This window comes from Schistocerca gregaria, chromosome 4 (assembly GCF_023897955.1).
Source record: "Schistocerca gregaria isolate iqSchGreg1 chromosome 4, iqSchGreg1.2, whole genome shotgun sequence".
Lineage (NCBI taxonomy): Eukaryota > Metazoa > Arthropoda > Insecta > Orthoptera > Acrididae > Schistocerca > Schistocerca gregaria.
Genome location: NC_064923.1, coordinates 99,951,204 through 99,978,202, shown reverse-complemented (window position 1 = coordinate 99,978,202; position 26,999 = coordinate 99,951,204). Strand labels below are relative to the sequence as shown.

At 41.2% G+C, this 26,999-nt stretch overlaps 1 protein-coding gene across 1 annotated transcript in view; it reads left to right on the top strand.

Moving 5' to 3' along the window:
• The window catches only part of LOC126266654 (transmembrane protein 208-like), a 41,499-nt gene extending 14,872 nt beyond the window's left edge, over positions 1-26,627 (top strand). The window contains exons 4-5 of the mRNA XM_049971052.1: positions 16,589-16,673; positions 25,713-26,627. Coding sequence (XP_049827009.1) covers positions 16,589-16,673; positions 25,713-25,841 — 214 coding nt within the window. The 3' untranslated portion in view covers positions 25,842-26,627. The remainder of the gene's footprint in view (positions 1-16,588; positions 16,674-25,712) is intronic.
• The last annotated feature ends 372 nt before the right edge of the window (positions 26,628-26,999 follow it).

Genomic DNA, 26,999 nt, shown 5'->3' with positions numbered 1-26,999 from the left:
TGCCAAGATGTGCTGGCCGTGCACCAAGGCATGTTTAGCCACAGTGTGATCCTCATTACCAACAAACACTGTCTGCCTGTGTCCATTCATGCGAATGGACAGTTTGTTGTTGGTCATTCCCACATAGAAAGTGTCACAGTGTAGGCAAGTCAGGGCACTTCCCGGGACTGGATCGGACTCTGAATGTGGCTCTCCAGCAGGGATACGACTTCCTAAAATCCTGCCCCGAAATGAGATCCATCCTTCATTAAATCCTCCCCACTCCACCAAGAGTGTCTTTCCGCCATCCACTTAACCTTCGTAACCTCTTGGTTCATCCCTATGAAATCCCCAAACCACCTTCCCTACCCTCTGTCTCCTACCCTTGCAACCGCCCCCGGTGTAAAACCTATCCTATGCACCCTCCCACCACCACCACCTACTCCAATCCTGTAAACCGGAAGGTGTACACGATCAAAGACAGAGCCACGTGTGAAAGCACCCACATGATTTACCAACTGACCTGCCTACACTGTGACGCTTTCTATGTGGGAATGACTAGCAACAAACTGTCCATTCGCATGAATGGACACAGGCATACAGTGTTTGTTGGTAATGAGGATCACCCTGCGGCTAAACATGCCTTGGTGCACGGCCAGCACATCTTGGCACAGTGTTACACTGTCCGAGTTACCTGGATACTTCCCACCAACACCAACCTATCCGAACTCCGGAGATGGGAACTTGCACTTCAATATATCCTCTCTTCTCGATATCCACCAGGCCTCAATCTCCGCTAATTTTAAGTTCCCACCACTCATACCTCACCTGTCATTCAACATCATCTTTGCCTCCACACTTCCGCCTTGACTTACATCTCTGCCCATACTCTTTGCCTTTAAATATGTCTGCTTGTGTCTGCGTGTGTATGGATGGATATACGTGTGTGTGTGTGTGTGTGTGTGTGTGTATGTGTGCGCGCACGCGAGTATATACCTATCCTTTTTTCCCCCCTAAGGTAAGTCTTTCCGCTCCCGGGATTGGAATGACTCCTTACCCTCTCCCTTAAAACCCACATCCTTTCATCTTTCCTTTTCCTTCCCTCTTTCCTGACGAAGCAGCCGCCGGTTGCGAAAGTTCGAAATTCTGTGTGTGTGTTTGTGCGTTTTATTTATTGTGCCTATCTACCGGCGCTTTCCCGCTTGGTAAGTCTTCGAATCTTTGTTTTTAATATATATATATATATATATATATATATATATATATATATATATATATGGTGTTTCAAAAATGACCGGTATATTTGAAACGGCAATAAAAACTAAACAAGCAGCGATAGAAATACACCGTTTGTTGCAATATGCTGGGGACAACAGTACATTTTCAGGCGGACAAACCTTCGAAATTGCAGTAGTTACAATTTTCAACAACAGATGGCGCTGCAAGTGATGTGAAAGATATAGAAGACAACGCAGTCTGTGGGTGTGCCATTCTGTACGTTGTTTTTCTGCTGTAAGCGTGTGCTGTTCACAACGTGCAAGTGTGCTGTGGACAACATGGTTTATTCCTTAGAACAGAGGATTTTTCTGGTGTTGGAATTCCACCGCCTAGAACACAGTGTTGTTGCAACAAGATGAAGTTTTCAACGGAGGTTTAATGTAACCAAAGGACCGAAAAGCGATACAATAAAGGATCTGTTTGAAAAATTTCAACGGACTGGGAACGTGACGGATGAACGTGCTGGAAAGGTAGGGCGACTGCGTATGGCAACCACAGAGGGCAACGCGCAGTTAGTGCAGCAGGTGATCCAACAGCGCCCTCGGTTTTCCGTTCGCCGTGTTGCAGCTGCGGTCCAAATGACGCCAACGTCCACGTATTGTCTCATGCGCCAGAGTTTACACCTCTACCCATACAAAACTCAAACGCGGCAACCCCTCAGCGCCGCTACCATTGCTGCACGAGAGACATTCGCTAACGATATAGTGCACAGGATTGATGACGGCGATATGCATGTGGGCAACATTTGGTTTACTGACGAAGCTTATTTTTACCTGGACGGCTTCGTCAATAAACAGAACTGGCGCATATGGGGAACCGAAAAGCCCCATGTTGCAGTCCCATCGTCCCCACATCCTCAAAAAGTACTGGTCTGGGCCGCCATTTCTTCCAAAGGAATCATTGGCCCATTTTTCAGATCCGAAACGATTACTGCATCACGCTATCTGGACATTCTTCGTGAATTTGTGGCGGTACAAACTGCCTTAGACGACACTGCGAACACCTCGTGGTTTATGCAAGATGGTGCCCGGCCACATCGCACGGCCGACGTCTTTAATTTCCTGAATGAATATTTCGATGATCGTGTGATTGCTTTGGGCTATCCGAAATGTACAGGAGGCGGCATGGATTGGCCTCCCTATTCGCCAGACATGAACCCCTGTGACTTCTTTCTGTGGGGACACTTGAAAGACCAGGTGTACCGCCAGAATCCAGAAACAATTGAACAGCTGAAGCAGTACATCTCATCTGCATGTGAAGCCATTCCGCCAGACACGTTGTCAAAGGTTTCGGGTAATTTCATTCAGAGACTACGCCATATTATTGCTACGCATGGTGGATATGTGGAAAATATCGTACAACAGAGTTTCCCAGACCGCAGCGCCATCTGTTGTTGACAATTGTAACTACTGTAATTTCGAAAGTTTGTCCGCCTGAAAATGTACAGTTGTCCCAAGCATATTGCAACAAACGGTGTATTTCTATCGCTGCTCGTTTAGTTTGTATTGCCGTTTCAAATATACCGGTCATTTTTGAAACACCCTGTATATATATATTAAAAGAAATGGTGTGAGATGATGTATATATAGGGTGATTCAGGAGGAATGTCACATAATTTATGAGATGATTCTACATGTGAAAATAAACTGAAAAGTTCCTGTGAAAATGTGCCCGATTTTCATTCATTACAGAACAGGAGCAAATTGAGGACTACACACATCCATGAATGGTTATGAAGACAAGTGTGAATACTACGTACAGAAATATTGTGTTGATGCTGTGGTGGATAGAATGAAGGTGGAACAGACGACTGATCCAGCCTACAAGATGTGTTCAAAAAGTCCCCCACCCGTCGCAATGCAATTGTCAATGCGTTGGAGGATGTGTAGTGTTGAACATCGAACATCATCTCAACAGGCTTTAATGCTAGCACAGCATCAGTGATGTGAGCGTCAAGCTCTTCACGTGTATCCAACTTCGTAGAGTACACATCCCCCTTTAACCACACCCTTAAACAAAATTCTAATGGGCTTAGGTTGGGTGATCTGATGGCCCAGTTAATGTGTCCACCAGAGCCAACCCATGGTTGAGGAAATGTGATATTCAGATGCTTGGATACTTGTCTGCTACTGTGAATTGGTGATCCATCATGTTGCACGTACATTTGCCTTCATTGCTCTAATGTCACGTCTTTCAAAAGTGCGGGTAGGCCTTCTAGCAGGAAATGTGCATATGCTGTGACTGTCATTGCAATCTGGCAGGAACACAGGCCCTATCACCATGTATTCAAGCATGCCACACCAGACATTTGACGAGAACCTGACTTGGAATCTTGTTTCCCTAGTCTCATGACCCATGTAAGAGAATTGTGGGTGTTCATGGTAGCATTGAATGTAATTGTAGCCTCATATGTAAGTAAAGTGTATTGCATGACATCTGTGTGGACAGTCAACTTTTCACAAAATTGTTTGCTTACTGAGTCACCTGGAAGCGGGTGTTGTGCGGGCTGCACATGGAATAGATACAAGCCGTTGGAATGTAATGTACACCACATTTGTGTCTGTGCAGTATTGAACTAGCAGTTAATGTGCCATGTACCAGTGGTGGAACTGTTCTGTACCATTGCAATAATATCTTTCCTTTCCCCAACTGCCTGGGTGACCTCACCTTCTGTGGTACACTGGGCAATGTTACAGATTCACATAATGTTTGAAAAACTCTTGGACTTACCCTGTCACAGAGGATTCGTCAATCAGGGAAACATCTCCGGTATTTTGTGACAGCTGCACAGGCACTGTCATTATGGTACCAATACACAAACAACATGTCTGCATATTCTCATAGATGAACATATGTGGCATGTTGGTATTCACAGACACAGTGGACATGCTCAGTTAAACAACATTCAAGAATGACACACACACACACAGCCTCACAAATGCTCACTGATCCAACCCGCAATTGCACACTGGGTATCCTTGCAGCTGTTGTCGTGGTGCAACGTCAAAGTGCTGCCATATGTTGGAGAACCCACACACCTCAATCAGTCATATTTCTCACCATTAATCTGTTCACCATAGCACCTACACATCAACGTGGTAGGTAATATTCACAATCATTTTTGTATCAATTCATGGATATGTATAATCTTCAACTTGTTCCAGTTCTGTAACAACGGAAAATTGGAAACGTGCATAGGACTTTTTCAGTTTATTTTCACATGTAGAATCACCCCAAAAACTATGTGACTTTCCTCATGAATTACCCTGTATAAAAAGAGATGCTAATGTCAGATTCAGTTTATTCCAAATTGGATTTGTGACAATATTTGAAAGTACCTTTCCTAAAAAATTATCCAGAAAACCCATTTTAAAAAATGCAAGTAAGCTATGGATAGCAAGGAGAATTAGAATCTCGTGTAAGGCAAGGATGGAAAAAAGGCCAGAGTCAGTCAAGATTCAATGTTATTTGCACATTACAAGAAATACTGTAGTGTTTTAAGAAAGTCATTAAAATGTCCAGAACTATGCACACCTTGACAGAAATAAATATGCAAATGATAAAACTGTATGGGATAATGTCAAAGGAGAGACAGAACAGCCAGACAGTTTACAAGATACTTGTACCATAACAGTTAAATTAAATGGCAACATTATGACTCATAGTTCACAAGTTGTGAGAACTTTGTTTCACTTTGTAAATGTAATAACAAAAAGAGTATTAAATGGTTCAATTAAAGAAGCAAGAGAATGTATTAAAAGTGTCATTCCTCAAAACTTTTAAGCTGCTAAACCTAGCATCAACATCCTTGACTGAAATTTATAGAAATATAAAATTTCTTCTTATGTTGTTTTGATGGAATTTCAGACAGAATTGTGAAAAGTTGCTCTAACTTAATAAGTAATGTCCTCAGTGATATATGAATGCATCACTGGCACAGGGAATTTTTCCAGACAGATTAAAATTGGAATTGTTTTACCATTTTATGAGAAAGATGACAGAAAGATTTAAATAATTATTCTCCAGTTTCCTTACTGGCATCTTTTTCCAAATATTAAAAAAAAGTACTCAAGAGTAGTCTCACATTTAAGTAGAAACAATTTACTTAGCATGTCACAGTTTGGATTCCAGAAGGGCTGCTTGAGTGAGAGTGCTATTTATACATTCATCCACCAAATATTACAAGCCTTAAATAGTAAAATATCACCAGTTGTGTTTTTTTATGTGTGTGTGTGTGTGTGTGTGTGTGTGTGATCTTTCCAAGGCGTTTCACAGAATAGATGCCTTTACACACAACTGGTTTGGATCATACGTGACAAGAGAGAGAGAGAGAGAGCTGAAAGTTGCGCTCAGTAATTCAAACAATGTTGGAAAGATATAATATTTTAGTGACCGGGGAGAAATCGCAAGAGGAGTCCCACAGATTCAATTTTTCATCAACTCCTATTCCTTATAATTTTGAATGACCTTCCACCTGTCAACAAGCAGAATTGGCACTTTCTGCAAATGAAACTAGTGTCATTATACAGGGTTATTCTAAATGATGGACCCATTTTCAGAAATTCATATGCATTAAAGTACAAATCCAATGAAAAGAGGAAATTTCAAAGTTTTTGGGGACAGGGGTGGGTGAGTGGTGATGGTTTCAGAAGTGGCCGGTTATGTGAAAGAAGCTGTTTATATCTCGCCTCTACCAACCACACTGCACGATCTGTGGAACCAGATCACTGCTGCTGTGCACTCAGTAACAGCAGATACGCTTTCACGTGTGTGGGACAAGTTTAGGTACCACATTGATGTTTGCCATGCAGCCAACGGTGCACATTGATGTTTGCCATGCAGCCAACGGTGGGCACATGGAACGTTTATAACATTTCTAATTATTAAAAACTAATTAATATCAAACAACATTTTTAAAAAAGCTTTGTAATTTTCTCTTTTCATTGATATAAACTTCATTCATTTTGGATGTGTACTTGAATAAATACAAAGTTTTGAAAATGGGTCTATCATGGGTACATCCCATGAGAGAAAAAGCAGCAGCAACAGAGATTGTTAATTCTTTCAAAGAATTATTAAGTATTTTTCTTAAAGTGAACTGTTCCTTAATTTTGAGAAAACACACTACATTCAGTTCTGTACAACAAATAGTCATACGTATAATTGCTGTAGAAGATGAACAGGAGTTAGTTAATGCAGTAGGTCAATACAGTAGAAAAGCTTCATATTTGTTGGTGTACTTATTGATGAAAACTTGGACTGGAAGTAGCATATTACTGAGCTTCTCAAGCAATTAATTTCAGGTTCTTTAGGTCTTTGCATAATTGCTTGTCTTGGAAATAAATGACTCAGCCTCCTGATATACTTTGCATATTTCCAATCAATAATGTCTAATGGAATAATTTTCTGGGGTAACTCATCACTTAGAAAGAAAGTATTGATTATCCAAAAGTGAATAGTAAGAATAATATGTGATGTTCATTCACGGTCATCGTGTAGATATGTCTTCCAGGAGTGAGGCATTTTAACTGCACGTCATCACAATACATATATTTGCTGATGAAATTCATCATGAATAATGCATGGCAATTTGAGAAGGTGGTGATGTCCACACCCGCAACACTAGATGGGAAAAATACCTTTATTACCCATTACTAAAGCTGTTGGTGGCTCAGAAACGAGTTAATATGCTGCAACAAAAATTGTTGATAATTTTCCCAATAACATAAAATGTGTGACAGTAAGCAAAGGAAGTTTTAAATCTAACCTAAAATTCCAGAATGAAATTTTCACTCTTCAGTAGAGTATGCTAGACAACTTCTATTCCATGGCGAGATACTTTTTAAAAACTGTTTGCCCATGAAAAAAAGAAAGAAAAGTTTTCAAGTGTACCTGCGTGAGTAGAACTAAAAAATGTATTCATCAGTGTTAACACTAAACATGTATGCCTATCCTGTGAACTGACTCATTTCACATCATTTTGATAAAATAATTGTTCAGGCAATGCACATAATTCATATTGCCTTTTTAATTTGTATATCACTGTAGCCATTCCTTCAGAAGACCTCTCTCAGGTGTTGCAGTTTTGTAGGTAAGCCTTTGTGGACATTCATGGCTCGATCCCTGTAAACAAAATTTGTCAAAACAGTACTGCATTAATGTGGGTGGCAACAAGTAGATGTGTGCAAACATAGATTTGAATTTGTCAGTTTTCTGTGTAAAAATTTGACCTGCCATGCCATCTTGTTTCTTTGGTACGCTAATGTCAAGGAATATAAGACAGTGGTCTTTCTCCACATCCATGGCAAATTTTACGTTCTCATTGATGATACTGATGTGTCCAAGAAAGTTATTCAGGGCCTCTCAGCCAGGTTACCACATTTATTGTGTCGTCATTTTATTTTGTTATTCTGTACTTGTTTATTTTAGAATGTAGCACCGTGTTCCTTCATTGATCTCTCAAATATTTTGGAGAATAGTGGGAGGAGTGATAGGGGACAAGCTGTTGTGCATTGTGTAGATGTTTAGTGTTAAAATTCATATGGTGTACATTCCAAGCAGTCAGGTTACATATTCTAGAGTGAATTTTCACTCTGCAGTGGAGTGTGTGGTGATTTGAAACTTCCTGGCAGATTAAAACTGTGTGCCAGACTGGGACTCAAACCTTAGACCTTTGCCTTTCGTGGACAAGTGCTCTACTGACTGAGCTATCCAAGTGCAACTCACAACCATGCTTAGATAGCTCAGTCAGTAGAACCTGAACAAAAGATATGGTTAGATGATGGCAGGCACTCACAAGATTATTTTAATCAAAGTACAGTAACTGATTTTCATTTTGTATTTGTTCCATTTTTTAAATAATTGCACAACTTTGAACTTTATTACCTCCATGGGAACACTCCTCCACTAAAGTAGCAGTACGTGCCAGGTGCTTTTAACAGTTTGTGAAGCTGCTTTGCATGTAACACGGATTCTTCATCGACAAGTGCTGACATTTATATGATGTTGGAAGATCCTGGGGGGAATACAGTTAGTGGAATGAACAAAAGTAATATTTTAGAACAATAGCAAACTGGTGATTTATTTGTTGTTGGTATGAATAAAGGTAGCTACTCTCTGTTCAGTTGAATGGTTGTGATGTGTGTGGTTCATCTGGTTAGAACAGCTCGCACACGTCTTATTAGGTTTAGGTGTTCTGAAGTGAACAGAGGAACTGTGACAGTGCAAACAAATTAGTGACACATATATCCTTTATTGCACTGCAATACTTAACAAGAGTTGTAGAGCAACTTGTTTGATGTGCTTTCGGATAGATGCAACTAAGCAGTGGCCTGTCTAGGCATGCATTACACAATATAGTGTCAACAAGACATGTTCGTCCTGGGCACTACATGTCAGTATCTGTAGTAAACACTTGTCCCTTTGTGGAGGCTGTAGACAACTCTACTTGTAGACTAAGTCTCACAAGCTGATTTCCACTACAAACTGCAAACATGCAACTCTGTCCTAGAACGGTCATACACCAACACTGAATGTGAATCATTGCTGCCTGTTGCCACTGCTTACCACAATGCGGAAGTCCGTCTCATTGGTGGTGTGGATGTTGCTGATTGGGCCACACTTTTGGGTGGTGGAAAACCTCAGAAACTGTCTCAGAGTGTGAGCTTTAGTTGCATCTAGTGGCCACGATGATGTTGATGATGATGATGATGATGATGATTGATGATTGATGATGATGATTATGATGATGATGATGGTGTGTGGGGTGCTCAGCATCAAGGTCATCAGAACCCGTACAAGTTCTCAATCAGTCCAGTTCCAATCTCGCCAATTCCCAAACAATGATGAGATGACGAGGACAACACAAACACCCAGTCCGCAGCCCTATTGGCAAGGACACAATACTGCTCCCCTCACTCCATCCCCCACCCTGAACCTCCTCAACATCATCATGTAGTGTCAATTGCTGCTATGACAGGGGGGGGGGGGAGGGGGGGGAGAGTCTTTTGTAAACAAAGACTCAATGCCAGCGTCACACAAATTATGAGGGCAAAGTTGGTTCCAGTGTCGCTGCTGCAAACCAGTTAGACCCTGTACAAGAAACATGGATCTACCTGATGATTTTACATTACTGCCACGCTCTCAGGTCTTTTGTCTGCCATACAGTCTGAAAAAAATTTGTTGATTAGCTTTATACATTTCCTGGAGTGGGCATTGTAAATGCTGGCTACCAATGGGGGCAGGGGGAGAGGGGGGAGGTGGATGCGGCAGCTGAAGCAGTGTGTGATGGTGCAGTACACGGAGCAACTCCACTGGTAGAGGGCTGTTGCAGGGCTGGGAGTAATGAGGCAAGAAGAGGAAGAGCAGCAAAAAGTTCCCAAGTGTGGTGGGTGCGTAGCTTAGCCATCTGCTGTTTGAAAGTGTGCACGAAGCGCTCCACTTCTCTCTTTGATTGAACTTGGTGATGTGATGAATGCCATTGGTGGCACGAAAATCCTCAAATTCTACCAACACAAATTGAGGGCCATTGTCAGTCACTAGCAACACTGGAAAACCTGCAATGCAAAATATGGACTGCAAAGACTAGAGCAAGCAATGTGTAGATACTGAATTCATTGGCATCACAAAAGGAAACTTGCTATATGCATATCTGAGAAATAGGCAATGAATGTTCCAGTAGGGTCCAGCAAAGTCCAAATGAATGTGTTGTCAAGGCGCTTCTGATTTGGCCAGTCTAAGAAATGTTGACGAAGGGCTGCCGGTGTTCCACACAAGCATGACACTGTGCCGTCATCTGTTCTATTTGAGCATCCATGCCGAACCAAGTTCAGTGTCTGTGAGCTGATTGTTTTGTGCAGACAGGTCCCAGTGACTCTGGTGGAGCAAGCTGAGTACGTTTCTCTGGAGAGTGTTTTGATCCCAACACATGCAATTGTTCTGATTCAGTGTCTAGCAAAATAAGTCATGCCGACATGCAAAGTATCGGTGGATCACCAGGCTAATGATTTGTTTCACTGAACGAGGCCAACTCATGCAGATGTAGTGCAACGAAATCTGCAAGTCCAGGTCCACTGCTGTAGCGTGGATGACCTTCCAGTGATCTAAGGGGATTTGGTCCAGAGCATTTAACTCCTGTGTATTGGGTGATAGCATGATGCTTCTGAAGTGTCAAAGTCCACATCCAGTCTCACTGGAAGACACGAGAGTGTGTCTGCTTTGGCATGCTTGGCTGTGGGCCTGTAAATTATCTTGTACTAATAATGTAAGAGAATGAGAACCCCTCATTGCAATTTTTTTGTAGTGCGGTTTGAAATAGAGTTGGTCAGGTTTAAAAGTGAATGCAATTGTTTTTGGTCAGTGACTGAGCAGAATTTTCTTCTATACAATTATTGGTGGAATTTAGTCCTTCATAAATGATTGCAAGAGCCTCTTTCTCTATCTGTGAAGAATTGTCTGAGCCTTGTTGAGAAGTTTGGAGGTGAATGTTAATGGTCTGTCTGCAGAACCAATTCTGTGCAAAGTACTGCGCCAGTGTGGTAAGAGGGTGTGGCCGTAGCCAAGGGTACTAGTTTGCCAGGATTAAAACGGACAATTTTCCAGGATTGAAATGAACCAGACAGTGATTGTTGAGCACAAGCATCTCTCAGTTTCTGAAATGCGCAATGTCACATTCGTGGGATCACACGAAAGATACAGTCTTGCATCGAAGGCAATGTAAGTGCACTGCGATTAGAGCTGCTTGAGGAACTGAGCGGATATAGTAGGTCAGCTTCCTAGTACTGATTGCAATTCAGAGAGATTTCTTGGATGTTTGAGGTCACAATGTGCCTACAAGTGTGACTGTGTCGGATGAGCACTTTGGAAAGTGTTCACATGATCTAACTACTCAATTTCAGTCTGGAAGAACACATACTTGTCTTTGCTACTTTTGAGGCCTGCCTCTGACAGAACTTTGAATAGGCAATGAAAATTACTGAGGTGCTCTTTTTGCCACACAGGCTGATTCCACAATGTCGTCCAAGTAATTTGTACATGAGGGCGCAGATGCAGTTAATTGTTTCAGATAGCGTTTAAAGATCGCTGGTAGAGATGTGCTACCAAAAGACAAGCAAAGAAACTTGTAGAGTTCCATATGTGAATTAATCACAAACATTTCCTGTGACTGTTCATCTAATGGACTCTGTAGGTAGGTATCAAACAGATCAATCTTGCAGAAGTGGCGACATGCTCCTAAGTGGTCCATAAGCTCATCAGGTTGCGCCAGTGGGAACATATAAACTACTGTCTAAGGATTCACTGTCACCTTAAAGTCTGTGCAGATTCTCACTCCCTGAAGGCTTCTTCACAAAAACTAGTGGGGATGTCCAGACTGGCTGTGATGAGTGAAGTGATGCCTTTTTCCTATTACTGCATAAGTTCCTTTGTGACAACTCTGTGGAGCACATATAGTACTACACAAGCTCTCCAAAAGCAGGGGTGTGCATTGTCTTTCATTGCCACACAAGTAACAAAATTGGTAGCTTTACAGATAACAATCTTTAAATTCATCACACAACTGAGCAACTCTGTCTCTAGAGCCAAATGAAATAACTGCTAGCACAATGTGTACAATATGCCATCCAAACAAATCAAGGCCAAAAATATTAGCACTGTCCCATGAACACAAAACCTGGAATGACAGTCTTTTGCAAATTTTGATAGATGCCAGGAAGGCGACAAGATCCTTATACTGGGATATCCTCTCCATTATACATTGTCAGAGTAGTTGTTGGCTTCTTTAACTTCTATTTGCCAAGCAGATCATAAGTATTTTGATTTAGCAATGAGACTGAAGCACCCATGTGTAACTGAAACTGAATACTTTGGCCAGCAATACCAAGGTCCACAAATTTTTTTTCGAATGGCATTGCACTGAAGAACCTACTGATTCTTTGTACTGCACAGTTTCACTGCTATGTGCTACACTAGCATCACAGCTTGGCTCAGACTGAACAACATGCACATGAAACTTTGAGTTATGTGTGTGTTTTTTCTCAGTGGAAGTCTTTGTCACTTGCAGAATGTGCACATTCTTACCACATGCAAAACAAATTACATAACACAAAATGCACTGGCCGCATTTATGAGATTTGAAACAGTACAGGCAAGACTTGATGCTGATAGATTTCCGGTCATGGTGATACATGGCGAGCTGTGGTGTACCTGACAGGGCTGCTGTGTGTTTGCCTTCAAAGTGAGCTGCTTATGGTGCCTCACAATGTTATCTTTTGAGGCTATGGCACAAACATCCCCCGTTTGAAAACTGTCAGCTGCACTTTGCACAAAACATGAAAGTCAATAATCTGCAAAACCTGTTGCAACATGATATCAGGGTATTTTAAGATTTGTTCATGTATTCAACTATCTGCCACATTTTGGGTAATAGCATCATGAATCAACAAGTCTCTATAGTATTTTTCACATTCTCACTTAAATTTTTACTGTCTTGTGAGCCCCTGCAAATCTGCATGTATGTCTGACCTGGTTATTTCATGAACCTAAAGATTTTAAATCTGGGAGCCACCACATTGATCTTATTGCCATAATATTTGTTCAATGCTTGAATAAGGTCATTATAGCTAACTAGTTCTGGACTTGTAGTAGGGAATAACTTTGCACAAATGTGGTAAACAGTGACACCAATGGTGGACAGAAAAAAAGACTGCTTGACAGTATTTTGAATTTGCTGAGCGGCCAGCTGTGCTTCAAATTGTGGCAAATATTCCATCTGGTCTTCCTTTTATTTGTCAAATTGTCAAAATGGCAGCAGTAAAGGCTGTGCTGCTTGTGGCAGTGCAGTGGGTGATGGAGTCAGAGTCTGTATCTCATTTGCTACCATCTGTGTTTGGATGAACCTCTTCATCAATACCATAAACTGGTTCATTGACTGCACATATATCTGAAGAAACTGATTTAAATCGAGCCATAGTACTGCATGTGTTTGCGTTTATGGCACTGCTGATTGTGGGGCAGGCAAATGAGGGGTTTAGAATGGTAGGTCTCATGTGGTAACCAAATACTAAAACAAACACACAAGAAATTCTATAGCTAACTTATGAACTATGGCAGCACAGCAATTAAATAACAAAACACCAATCTGTAACAGAAATTTCCACAAGCACAAAAAGTTAACAAACAAGTAAGCAAGGAATATCCAAGTGATGCAGTAAATGATGTTGCGCATTGAGTTCGGAATTCTTGTTGCCAGATGATGTGTACGGGTCATCTGGTTAGAATGGCTTGTTCACGTCATATTAGGCTTAAGTGTTCCAAGGTGGACAGAGGAACTGACAGTGCAGACAAATTAGTGACACGCACACATACACTTTATTGTGCTGTGATACTTAACTAAAGTTGTTCAGCAACTTGTTGGATGTGCTTGTGGACAAATACGACTAAGCAGTGGCCTGTCTACTTGTACAATACTGAATACATTGTCCACAAGACTATGCCTTCCTGGGTACCACACTGTCAATTGCTGTAGTAAACACCTTTCGCTATGTGAAGGCTCTAGACAACTCCACTTGTAGACTAAGTATCACAGGCTGATCTCCACTACAAACGATAGCTATGAACTGCAACCATACAACTCTGTCCTAGAACTTTCTAATGTCAATGCCGAACATGAACCATTGCTGCATGTGGCCACCACATATCACAGTGTAGAAGTCCATCTCATTTGCAATGGCACAGAGGTTGCTGATTGGGTTGTGCTTGGGGTTGGCTGTGAACTTCAAAGTGCCACCCCTGGCACCAGTTGGAAAGTGTCTGAGTGTCAGCTCCAGTTGCCTCCATTGATGAGAACACAGCAGGTTGCTGCAGACATGAAGAAGAATGAGAGCTTCGCTAAGTGTCTGGACAGTGTCCATTCCTATTCAACATTTCCAACTGAGCTACAGTTCCTGGCATAACGCTTGCCAACAATGAGTTGATCTTCAGGGATGTTAAACTTAAAAAATTTTAATGTATGTAGATAAGTCTACAGCCGAACAGATTGTCAGAAATCAGTTTAATTTATACTCTAAACTTGAATATTTTTAAGATAACTTGGTTAATTAACAGAATACGAGGTGAAATCCAAAATTTTCGGGACTAGTGCTGCCATCTGGAAAGTAGGAGTAGTAGATTTTTGCACTGCTGGGTGGCGAGAGCTGCATATCTGATGAGTCTGTGTGTGGAGTGGCATTCAGCTGGGAGGATGTGTTGCGTGTCCACAGTGATTTCCATAATACTCTGTGTTTAGTGTGTGCCGATTTTACGATGGATCCGTGAACAGAACAGCGCGTGTGTATCAAATTCTGTGCCAATCTCAGGAAAAGTACTACAGAGACCTTTGCAATGGTTCAACAAGTGTTTGGGGGACAGAGCCTGAGCTGTACGCATGTGTTTGAGTGGCTCTCCAAGACCCAAAAAAGCGAGACAGGTGAAGAGCAAAGTGAAGAGCATGATCATAATTTTCTTTGATGCCAAGGGAATTGTGCTCAAAGAATTCAGCCCACCCAAACAAACAGTGAATTCCATGTACTACTGTGACATTTTGTGGCGGCCCCTGTGAAAACGTGTGGCGATGACAGCTCGAATTTTGGCATAAAGGGAACTGGCTGTTGCGCCACGACAACACCCCGTCACAATTCCTTGCTCACCAGGACCTTTTTGGTAAAAAACAACATGGCGGTTGTACCCCACCCACCATACTTGCCAGATTTGGCATCTTGCGCCTGTGCGCTATTCCCAAAACTGAAACTCATGTTGAAAGGCCTTCGGTTCAACACTCTAGAGAGGATTCAAGAACCATCACTGGCAGTGATAAGCACCCTCAAAGATAAAGACTTCGAGAATATGTTTGACCAGTGGCAGAAGCACTGGGACTGGTGTGTACATTCAACGGGAACTACTTCGAGGGTGACGGTGGCCATTAGGCCAAAGGTAAGGTTTTCAACAGATGGCAGCACCAATCCCGAACATTTTGGATAGCATCTCGTAGCTGCTGTTAAAAATAAAGAAGAGGTTGCTATTTCCAAATAAAAATATTCAGATTTTGCTTATCTACTACTGTATTATACAAGTGTTCAGAAAGTGTACAATATATAGGTTTAATTAAAAATTTTGGCAGTGTCTTGTCTGTTGTTCACTTTTTATCCTGTTATTTTTCATGAAAATATAAATCTTCTGCTCTAAGCATCCCTAGAAGACTGCTCTCTCTCTCTCTCTCTCTCTCTCTCTCTCTCTCTCTCTGCCTGCCTGCCTGCCTGCCTGCCTGCCTGCCTGCCTGTTGCTGGCGTTGATCGTTAATCCGTAACAGTCTCCGTCTGCCATGTCTTTGATCACAATTATCTTAAATCATGACATCTTCAATACACATGAATTCAGTAATTTGGCCTTGGAGAGACTGAAGTTCATTTATGGTACCTCCTCCTATACTGGGTCCTTGTATCCCCATAACACTATAGAATCTTTTAGCTAACTATGCATTCATATTCACCTTAAACCATCCTCCAATAATGACACCAACTGCCTCTCTTGGCAATTCTGTGCATACAGATGGGTTTTAAGCTTTTATTTGTTCATCAATAATGAGTCCCTGCAGATTTAGTGTTTGAATAGGATGTGAAATATGAATTGTCAGACCTCACGAAGGGTTGCCTGTATAAAATTTTATTTAACTTTGCATTATAAGGCAGCTTTTCAAAGTTGTGTGGTTATAATTTTATAAACTTAGGATACGTACCATTCAGCTTTTAAAAAGTTTGGACCTGTAATCTTTTAAAGTGGTGACAATGTTTGCTAGATTTTCTGCAGAAAAATTTGTTATCTTTTCGGAAGTCTTTGTATTTTTAACTTAAACCCTACACTTTTACTTGTGGAATTCATAGGTGCTGATATCATGGTTTGCTTGTGCTTTCATTTGATAACTATCTATGTGTACAGATTGGAAAGGGTCGGCTTCATCTTTGGAATAAAATAACAGCCATTATTATGTACTTGTATTTATTACATAAAGGATATCTCTCATAATTATCTAATCATATAAAGCTAACCATAATCGTGTTTTATGTTACCAATTTTGCACTTCTTGTTACACTCATTCCAGATGTCTGTTGACAAAAATAATCAGCACAGTTTTAACAGCTACATGTTTGAAGCAGACTACATTTAAATTTTTTGGAAGTATATTTGTGAGACCTCATCACTGAGAGCACATATCTAATCCAGAAAGTTTCCACTTTATGTTGCTCACCCTACATTAGTGTATTATATGACTGAATGTGCATATAATAATTTTCTTTTACAGGCATGTGAAGGATCTCTTAATTCTAACATCTGCATGCCAGATGCTGTCTATCTTTTCAAATTACTTTTGGCTGCTGTGGCTCCTGGTGAGTTTTTGCAAAAATATTATAACAATAATCTGAAACTTGTGCTTTCTTTTTTGCTCTGTAAAACCTGTAACTATTTCTATTGTTTTTAAAATGATGGCTGTCACATTAGAGAACATCTTTTCCTTCAATTAACTAATGGCAAGAAGTTAATTTAAGAATGGTGCATGGCAAAAGATAAGAATCCTGGAAAGATTTGTCTAGACCTAACATTTCATTTACAGTGACTGAGTGATGTGTCACAAGCATAAGACATGTGATTTGTATTCAGTAGTTGGCTTCAAATCCCTGCCCAGCCAACCATATTAATGTTTTCTGTAATTTCCCCAAATCTTGGTTCCATTGAATAGGTCACAGCAATTCCCATTGTTTTGCAACTTAAGTGAGTGTTCCAACTTTAATAATCACATACATGTAGGGATGCCCATTCTTCTTAATGCTGGGAATAAAATAAAGTCTGGCCAAGAAACTTTATGCACCTCTAGGATAGTATGAATGGGATATCATGGAAAATTTGTAGGGCTTTTTTTTATTTTCTGCAGTCAAGATGCCATAGACATAAATGTGAGAAATGACAAAAAAATGTTGTAGATACCAAAGGACAAAAACAACAAAATTCCACACTTGTTAGTGAAAAAAATTATATGATAACAGAAGTAGTACAAACTTTTGCCAACCATATGGAATTAATCAGAAATATATACCGATAGTAATGTGGTTCATTTTTCAAAAAACTTGAACATTGAAATTTGATTAGCCATGTAGATGATACACGTATTATAAAAGGAAATATCATACTGCTCGTAAAAATGTCTGCAAGGTTCAGGGAAAATTGTGTTGTGTGAGAGCATCCAGATTTCTCCAGGTAGTTAAACAACACTCAGGTCTTGAGAGTAACAGTGTAGCCATGCACAGCAACTGCATATCTCTGCGAGGACATTTCTTCTGTTGTTTTTCATACAGTGTGCCAACAGCACATACAATATTAAAGCATGAAACATAATTATGTGAGATTACTCAAGCCACACAGCAACTGATGTTTTCACTATAATTGCCCACCTGTGAAGTTGAGAGAAAAATAATATTGGGTGAGAGAATTCAGATGGCTCATATGTTTTAACAAATACTTACATTTCATTAATTAAGTTGTAGTTCATGTACAGAAACTGGATACTGGTTAATTTCATGGTAAATGATTTGTGTATATCTGTTGATACAGCACCCATAGTATTAAAGACAGATCCGCGTCTGAACACTATTCATGTTTTATACCAACTGGCTTGTGTCCGCTGCGTTGCCTTCTATGTAGGACTGACCACCACATAGCTGGCAGAATGTGTAAACAAAACTTTTTAAGCCCTTACCTATGAAACGGAAACACAACTAGAATGAGTGAATTCATGGGACACTACCAATAGTAGTATAAAACATCATTTTATCCATTTGCTCTGGCTGACCAACTATCCTATCATCATAGACTACCTGTCCTATCCTCATAAGCCATGGTGCATATGCTGTGTGTCGTATATTTTTACTTATTGATTTACATTTATTACATCGAAAAATCCTATATCATATCAGATGATGCTTGGCTGAATAAAGATAAATCAATTGGCTGAATAAAGATAAATCAATTTAAAAAATTATAAATAGGAAATTGTTGAGTTGATGCCAACAGTGAAACATGCAAAATTATTGAAAATATGTCTGCATAAAAAGACAAGATCTCTCTCTCTCTCTCTCTCTCTCTCTCTCTCTCTCTCTCACACACACACACACACACACACACACACACACACACACACACACACATACACACACACAAAACAACCCCCTCATACTACGTATTGGTAATGCGTGTCATGCGCTTTTGTGGTAAGTTATGAGGCAGAACAGGTGATTTGTATAGTCAGTGACATAATGGCGTTTTTCATTCAATCACAGGAGAATATGAAGTTTTTAATGTAACAACCCCCATTAACATACTAGGTGCTAGAGTGCAATCCAACTTAATTTTCGTAGATAACCATTTCCTTTGCAGAGACATACATACACTAATATAGTATAGTAAATATTTCATAATAAAATTCAGTCATTAGTGACATAGTTGTTTTTGTTTTGCTTTACCACTTTCAACAGATTGGTCTATGAGCTTCAGAAGCCTTCAAAATTTGGGATATTATAAGTTAGTAAATATATTCAAATTGGATGAAGGCCTAACACTTAAAACTGCATAACATTATTTTTTTTTTTTTTTTTTAAATACTGAAGGCCTTATGTGAAAAAGTTCTTTAATTCAGGATGAAGACCTTAAGAGCAAAACAACACAACCTCAAAATCAGCTGAAGGCCCAACACGTAAAATTCAACAACATTAAAATTTTTAAAATCCCGAAGGCCTTGCTTGAAAAATTGCTGAATTGCACAAGAAGTACTGAGGTTACTGCACAGGGATACAGGGGGGTGTCCTGCATGAAGGCACTGGCTCGCTGACACACGTACTGGCTGCGTATCAATGATAATATCGTGAGATCTGTCCGAGTCTGCATAGTATGTGCCTATCACCGAGCAGCAGCAGCACCACCACCACAATTATTTGCACCCTGGCATGTACCCTGCCATCCCTGGGACAGCATTGACATTGATTTTGCAAGTCTGTTTTTGGAATCAGTGTGATTGCTCATCATGGATGCATACTTCAAGTATCCGTATGTGGTACGCATGGTGTCACTGGCTTTGTCCAGGTTTTAGTCATCGAAGGTTTACCTCAACTCTCTGGCCTCTCATAATGTGCCCCAATTGATAGTGTTTGCCATCACAGAATTCCATATGGTCAATGGCATAAAACATATTCCATCCCTTTGTTCCATCCTTCCTCCAACAGTGAAGCAAAGCATCTCATTCAGACATTTAAGCAGCAAATGAAGAAAGTTGTCAAATCCCTTGCCACTTCATCGGCCCTAACCCACTTTTTGAGTACCTGTCACACTGTGTCAATTGCCGATCTTAGTCCCACTGAGCTACTTCCTGGGTGGCCAGCTGTGGACCCTGCTACATCTTCTGACACCACCTACTTCAAGACCCCACTCCCAGCTGTCCCAGTTACACACCTGGTGCGCCTGTGTGGGCCTGCTTCTACAGGTGACTGCGGCTTGGATCTGGTGACAGTACCAGAGACCCATGGGTGACAACTAACATTTGCCCAAATACAGAAGGGGCTTGAGAGCAATAACCACAACCAGCTCTAGCCCCGAGCACAGTGTCACACCCACTGCCACCTGCTTCCCACTGTCTTTTGGTGACCATGAGGCCCCAGACCTGGTGCCCCTGGCAACTGTCATCGACTGCCACAGGTGTGCTGACACTACCTCCTGTGTCCATGGGGGTCAGGGGAACCCTCCATTGACCTCACCTCCAGTGCCATCCGTATTAACACTGCATGAGCACCCTTTCTCCACACAACCAGCAGTGGAAGGGCATGGGTCTTCACCCATATCTTCTTTCTGACTCCCGCAGCAACATAGTCTCTGGCATGATGGACACATAATTTATGCAAATATTTTATCATGTAACACCTATTACAATTTAATGTTGACAAGAGCCTCTACCTGTGGGCATTTACTGGTGAGCATTCATTCTGAAATACGATATATGTAATCTGGGTGCTATCTAAAGCCATGGCTTGGGATGATTCTTGTTTTGTCAATTTTGTATGACAAGAGCCACTCGGCTTCTTCTAATCAATGTACCATCATGTGATGTAACAAGGTCTACTACTTCTGAAGAAAATATATTTTTCAACCTCATCATAGTCGGTTAAACTGTGATGTTTTTGTCAGTTGCAGAAAGATACCCAGACTCACAAAAGAATCTACATGCCAGTGATGTTTGTTGTAGGTGTTCAAGGAAAACTTGGGATGAATAGTCGTCATGAGCATCTGTAGGAGTATGCGCATAGGGACAGCTGAACCAGTCCAGAAAGGATAGCTCTGCTAGCACAACAGACAAGGTAGGGAAGGAAGCTACTATCAAACTGCAAGTGCGATCTGGCCCAGTGGACAAACAATGTCAGTGAGTGGTAGCTGTTCCACATGAACTTTCTTGATGCTTTCAATTCAGGAGTGGAGAAAAGATAGACCAAGTGACGAATGTTGAAACTTCATATTAGCACTGGGAATTGTCCACTAGTTACTCAGCATTGGTGCGGTGTAGGGTGTTGCCAGCTGAACAATAGGTAACCCAGAGGAAATGGAGAAGATGCTCGAAGATGATATCATTGAACATTCAGAGAGTCATTGGTCCTCTCCAGTGGTTCCTGTATAGGAGGAGGAGGTTGGCACTTGGGATTTCTGCATCAACTATATGCTGATGCCTGAACAAGATTGTGAAGAAAAATGTCTGTCCATTGCCATACATTAATGACACTCTAAACTGCTTGAAAGGAACAAGTGTTTCCCAACTACGGACATGCAGCCAGGCTACTAGAAAATCGAGGTTGATGAACAGACTGTGAAATTACTGCCTTCGTAACTTCGTCCAGCCTCTGATTTTAAAGTTACAGCTTTTGGATTATGTAATATTCCAGTCACTTTCAACTGTATGATGGACACCTGCTTCAACATCTTAAATAGACTATGTGTCTTTGCTGTCTGGATGACATTGTTGTTTTTTATAAGTCATTAAACTGCCTGACACATATTCAGACTGGAGGTGTCTGCTTTAATCTGAAAAAGTACCTCTTCATCACCAAAGAAATAAAAATGTTGGAGCACCAAGTGAATGGCAATGGATTGTGTCCTGATATGGAGAAAATAAGAGCAGTCACAGAGTTTCCAACACTTTGGCACATTCTCCTGTAAGAAGTTTCCTCGGATTGTGCTTGTATCCTCAGCGATTCATAAATGACTTCTGTATTAAGGCATGCACCTTACAAGAAACATCGCAGAGAGACACCAAATTTTCCTGGAACAAGGTGCAAGAAAGGTATTTCCTTGTGCATAAGGAGGTTCTAACGTCTTCTCCAGTTGTAGCATTGTATGAAATAATTCCAAGACAGATCTTTACACTAACACTAGCAGTTTTGGTATAGGGACAGTTCTAGTACAAATTCAGGAATGTGCTGAAAAAGTGATATATTATGCTTCCAAAGTATTCTTAAAGTCCAAGGTCCGGTACCGCCTAGACTATATGGACTCCCGAAGGTTCACAAAGAGGGGGTACCATTACGCCCCATTGTCAGCAACATCAGGGCACCTACATATTTGTTGGCCAAATACCTGACGGGAATATTAAGTCCTTATGTGGGTAAATGCCCTCATCACATCCGTAATTCCGTGGATTTTGTTAAACACCTTGATAGCCTAAGGTTGGATGAGTCAGATATCATGGTGAGTTTTGACGTCGTTTCCTTGTTTACGAGGGTACCCCTGCGAGAGTCGCTAGAGTTGATTGGTCAGAGGTTTGACGAGAATACCACTGAACTTTTTAGGCATGTCTTGACTTCCACGTATTTTCTTTTTAATGGAGAATACTACGAACAAACGGAGGGAGTCGCCATGGGTAGCCCACTCTCACCGGTGGTGGCGAATTTGTACATGGAGAACTTCGAGGAGGAAGCCCTGTCGTCATCCGAATGGAAACCACCTTGCTTTTTCCGTTACGTGGACGACACGTTCGTCATCTGGCCACATGGTATGGATAAACTCCTTGACTTCCTTACACATCTAAACTCCATACACCCCAACATCAAATTCACAATGGAGACTGAAAAGGAGGGTAAATTACCTTTCCTTGACGTCTTGGTCAGGAGAAGCGCTGACGGCACCCTAGGTCATGGGGTGTATCGAAAGACAACACACACTGATCTGTATTTGCACGCAGACAGCTGCCACCACCCTTCACAGAGGAATGGGGTACTTAAAACTCTAGTACATAGGGCGCGCACTATCTCTGACACAGAGAGTCTACCCCAGGAATTGGAACATCTGAGAACTGTGTTTCGAAAAAATGAGTACTCAGAGTGGCAGATCCAATGTGCTCTCTGCCCAACCACTGCAGCACAACCTGTTGATATGGATGAAGTCACGAGTGAGGAGGTAGGCACTGCATTTATTCCATACACAGGCGCACTCTCGGGGAAAATCGCCCGCATTCTGAAGAAACACCGTGTCAGAACTGTGTTTTGTCCTCCGAATAAAACTCGTGCACTGGTGGGGAGCGCCAAAGATGACCTCGGTTTGAGGAAGGCTGGCGTGTACCAGATTCCGTGTCAATGTGGCAAGTCGTATATTGGTCAGACGATGCGTACTGTCGAGGATCGATGCCGTGAACACCAGAGACACACTCGACTAATGTATCCGAGCAAGTCGGCGGTCGCTGAACATTGTTTGTCGGAAAATCACGCTATGGAGTATGACCGCACGAGGATTCTGGTACAGACGTCGAGATACTGGGACAGCGTTGTTAGAGAGGCCATCGAAATTCGCACCAATGACGACCTCATAAACCGTGACTGTGGCTATAATCTTAGCAAGGCTTGGGAACCAGCGATTTGGTTAATGAAGAGTAAATCGAGCAAACGCATAGTTGTGACGACCACGGCGGACAGAGCCATCACACCGACGTCATCTCAGACGCAGTCGCAATCTGTTCCACCGCGAGACCGTGGCGCGGGGCGCGGACGGCGGAGGGAGCGCGCCGCGGGCTGAGGGTATTTAAATCGGCCGCCGCCGCGACCGAACCCAGTTCCCCCTGAGCAGCAATAGCGTACGGATCTCCGTGCCGGCACGTTCACAGGAGCTCAGTCCGTCAGTTCACCTGATGATGGCGACATGTTTGATCGCCGAAATATTGTGCCCGTTGGACACTATAGACCGGCAGTACACCCGTGGATATTTTGATTATCAAATACGCCGGGAGAAACTCAAGAATCACACTAACGTAAAGCTTCGGGCCAAAGACTTTGTCAGCAAGAGAATCACACACACACACACACACACATACACACACACACACACACACACACAACACGCATGACCACTAACTCCAGTATCTCGGGCCAGAATACAACCCTTACGTGGAATGCAAGCAGCAATCTGGAGAGGGGGAGGATGGATAGCAGTGCACGGGTAGGGATAGACGAATGCTGTCTGGTGAGTGTGCAGGGACTATACTCCCAGCAAGCACAGCATCAGGAGGTAGTGGGGCAGGCAGGTGATGAAAAAGGAGCAAAAAGAAGAGGAGCAGGGCAAGATGGGTGAATGCGTTGCCACAGGGCTGCAAATAAACACATGGGAGATGAGAATGGGGAGGAGATGATGGACAAAGAGGTTGGAAACTGTTGGATGGAAGGTGTGGGGACAGTATGTTACAGTAGGTTGAGGCTGGAATAATTACGGGAGAAGAGAAATTGTTGTAAGGAGAAATCCCATCTGCACAATTCAGTAAAGCTTGTGGTGCAGGGAAGGATCCATATGGCTCAGGTAGTGAAGTAACCATTGAAATTAAGTTATCCTTACAATACATTATCCATTCCCATAATTATCCCGGGCTCAACCTATGGTAAAATACACCCTCCACCCAACAGTTTCCACCTCCTCTGTTTGTCGTCTCCTCCCCATTCTCATCGCCCACCCTTTTTATTTGTAGTCCTCTGCCAACACAGCCACTCATCTTCCTTTGCTCCTTTTTTCCCCACGTCTCTGCCCCTCAACCTCCTGACGCTGCACCTGTTATTAGTTGAGTCCTTGCAAATTGAACAGTTGTGAATTTTGCAAGGATTTGTTCATTCAGTCTTAGTAGCTCATGTACCTTAGACAGAACTCGGTGAGCCACCAGGCACCTCACTTGCGCCATTGCCCATATTCATAAATGGCTCATGTGAAGTGCGGATTTGTAACTTGTGAAGTTAACACTGGCTTCTCACTTGAAATAATTTTCAGAGTGCCATTTGATTGTAATTGAATTCATCCCAGTGACGTAAGCATATGGCACAGTAAAATCACCTCTAACAGAAAAGTACTCAGAGCAGATGCTGAACAATGCCTGCTTGCCCTGGCAACAAGCCTTCAAAGGACTGACTGGATTTGAGGAGTAAAGCAAAGAATTATTTATGTGGTACCACTTTCACTGCAAAACACACAAATGGATTATCAAATGGTATTTTCTTATAATTAGTGCAGTTTTACTTCCAGATCATTCCGGATGGCAATCAGAACATAACATAATATGCGTGTCTATGGCTCAAACATTCTTTACCCTGGGTATTAATGACCAGGAATACTGTTAAATGATTTCATCCTTGTACTCAATAATATCTTGCTTTACAGTTTTTTAAAAACTCCAGTTTTAGTGTGCCATAAACTCTGCTATCTAAAACACCTACATACATACTGTGCAAGCCACAAAACGTGGTGTATGACACAGGGTACACCGTACCGCTGCTAGTCATCCCCCCTCCCCGCTCCACTCGCAAATGGGGCTATGGGAAAAGGACTGCGTGTGTGCTTCATGTGAGTCCTGATTTCTCTTATCTTGTCCTTGCTGTCCTTACCCAAAATGTATGTTGGCAGCAGTAAGATTGCAAATGCTAGTTCTCAATATTGCTTTGTAAAAACCTCATCATCTCCCCTCCAGTGATTCCCATTTGAGTTCACAAAGCATCTCTGTAATATTCACATGTTGACTGAGCCTATGAGTAACAAATCTAGCACTACACCTCTGATTTGCTTCTATGTCTTCCTTTAATATGAACTAATGGGGATCCCAAACACTCGAGCAGTAATAAAGAATGGGGTTGCAGAACTGTTCTATATGTAGTCTCTTTTATAAATGTACTATACTTTTCTAAAATTCTCCCAATAAACCAAAGTCAACCATTTGGCTTCCCTACTATGTACCTTAAGTGCCATTACATTTCATAGTTACAGTATTTGTAAACTCAGTGACAGTCTTCTGGCTATTTTCTCTCTTCATGTTGTGATAGGCAACTTGGTCGAAAAACATGTTTAGCTAATGAGATTTCTTTCTGCTATCTTTGCAGGCTCCCATAAGAGGTTTTTGGTTGCTGTGGGTTACAGTCCTGTCTCCGTGGTTCTTCCAACAGGCTCCGAGAGAGGAAATTGATGAAAAAAAGCAGAGGAAGCTGGAAAGAAGAATGAAGCGGCACTGAGACGCTTGCCTTTACTCTTTGAATTGTGATTCAAATTTTTTTACTTCCTTATTGTTGATGGTGATGGACAGCATTATTTTGCCTTACCAATTACTTAATACCTCATAATTGTATATAAAAGTATTTTTAAAATGAATAAATGAATTCATGTTATCATACAGTGACGGAAACATTATGAGACAGAAATGTTAGTGAGATTAAGTGTGCTTGTGGTATTTATATCTGTGACTGAAACATTTGAGATGACCATAAGCCTGCTGATAAATGAATATATGAGTGTAAGCTATATAAATCCAATAAGATAAATTTTATGTCAGTTTGACATCTAGGTTTTTGTGTATGCATTGAATGACAGCAACATCAGGTGCACAAATAACAGTAAAGTCCTGGTTGTGAGCAGCAATGTAATATCATGTGTAATGTAAGATTCATAATGTGCAGTGCCTTAGTATTGCTTAATGTACAATTCTGTAATGTGCCTATGTGAGACACATACTGATAGAACACGTAAGCTCTACATTTGTGCTACTTCAAACTGGCATTTATGCTCCTTTCTTTGTATGACGATTTCTGTATACTAGATCATCATGTAAGATACTGATGCAAGAGAAATTATACACATATTGATTCCTAACACTGAAGTTCATATTTCCAGGTTTGTTATCAGTACAAGTTTTTCGTACATCACTAAATTCATTGTCAAAGAGACCAGTAGCTATTCAATAATCAATAGAAAGTATGACAGAATGCCCTTGTGTTTTTTATCATTAAAAATCTGTCACTTCACATGTTGTCCTTTTTTGCTCACAGTAACCATACTTCCAAGCCTTTTGGTTCCCTTTAATCATGTGTCATAAAAGTGCTCTGTTATGATTTTAAATTGTATCATGTGGAAGAACAAGACTTGCTCTTAAAATAAGAGTCAGTGAACTCTGTTTTGTTCACTGTTTCATTTCAGTGTTATTTATATTATAAAAATAAAATGAAAATTCATTCAAATGAAAACTGTAGTCAGATTTTGATCCTATAATTTGTTTCTTTTTGTGTTTTGACTAAAATATGAAAAGATTGTCGTTTAGTCATGTGTATTTTTATTTATTTGTATGAAAAACAGGTTCTTTTACTGCATTCAGGGAGAAAAGTTCTATCTTCTTATGT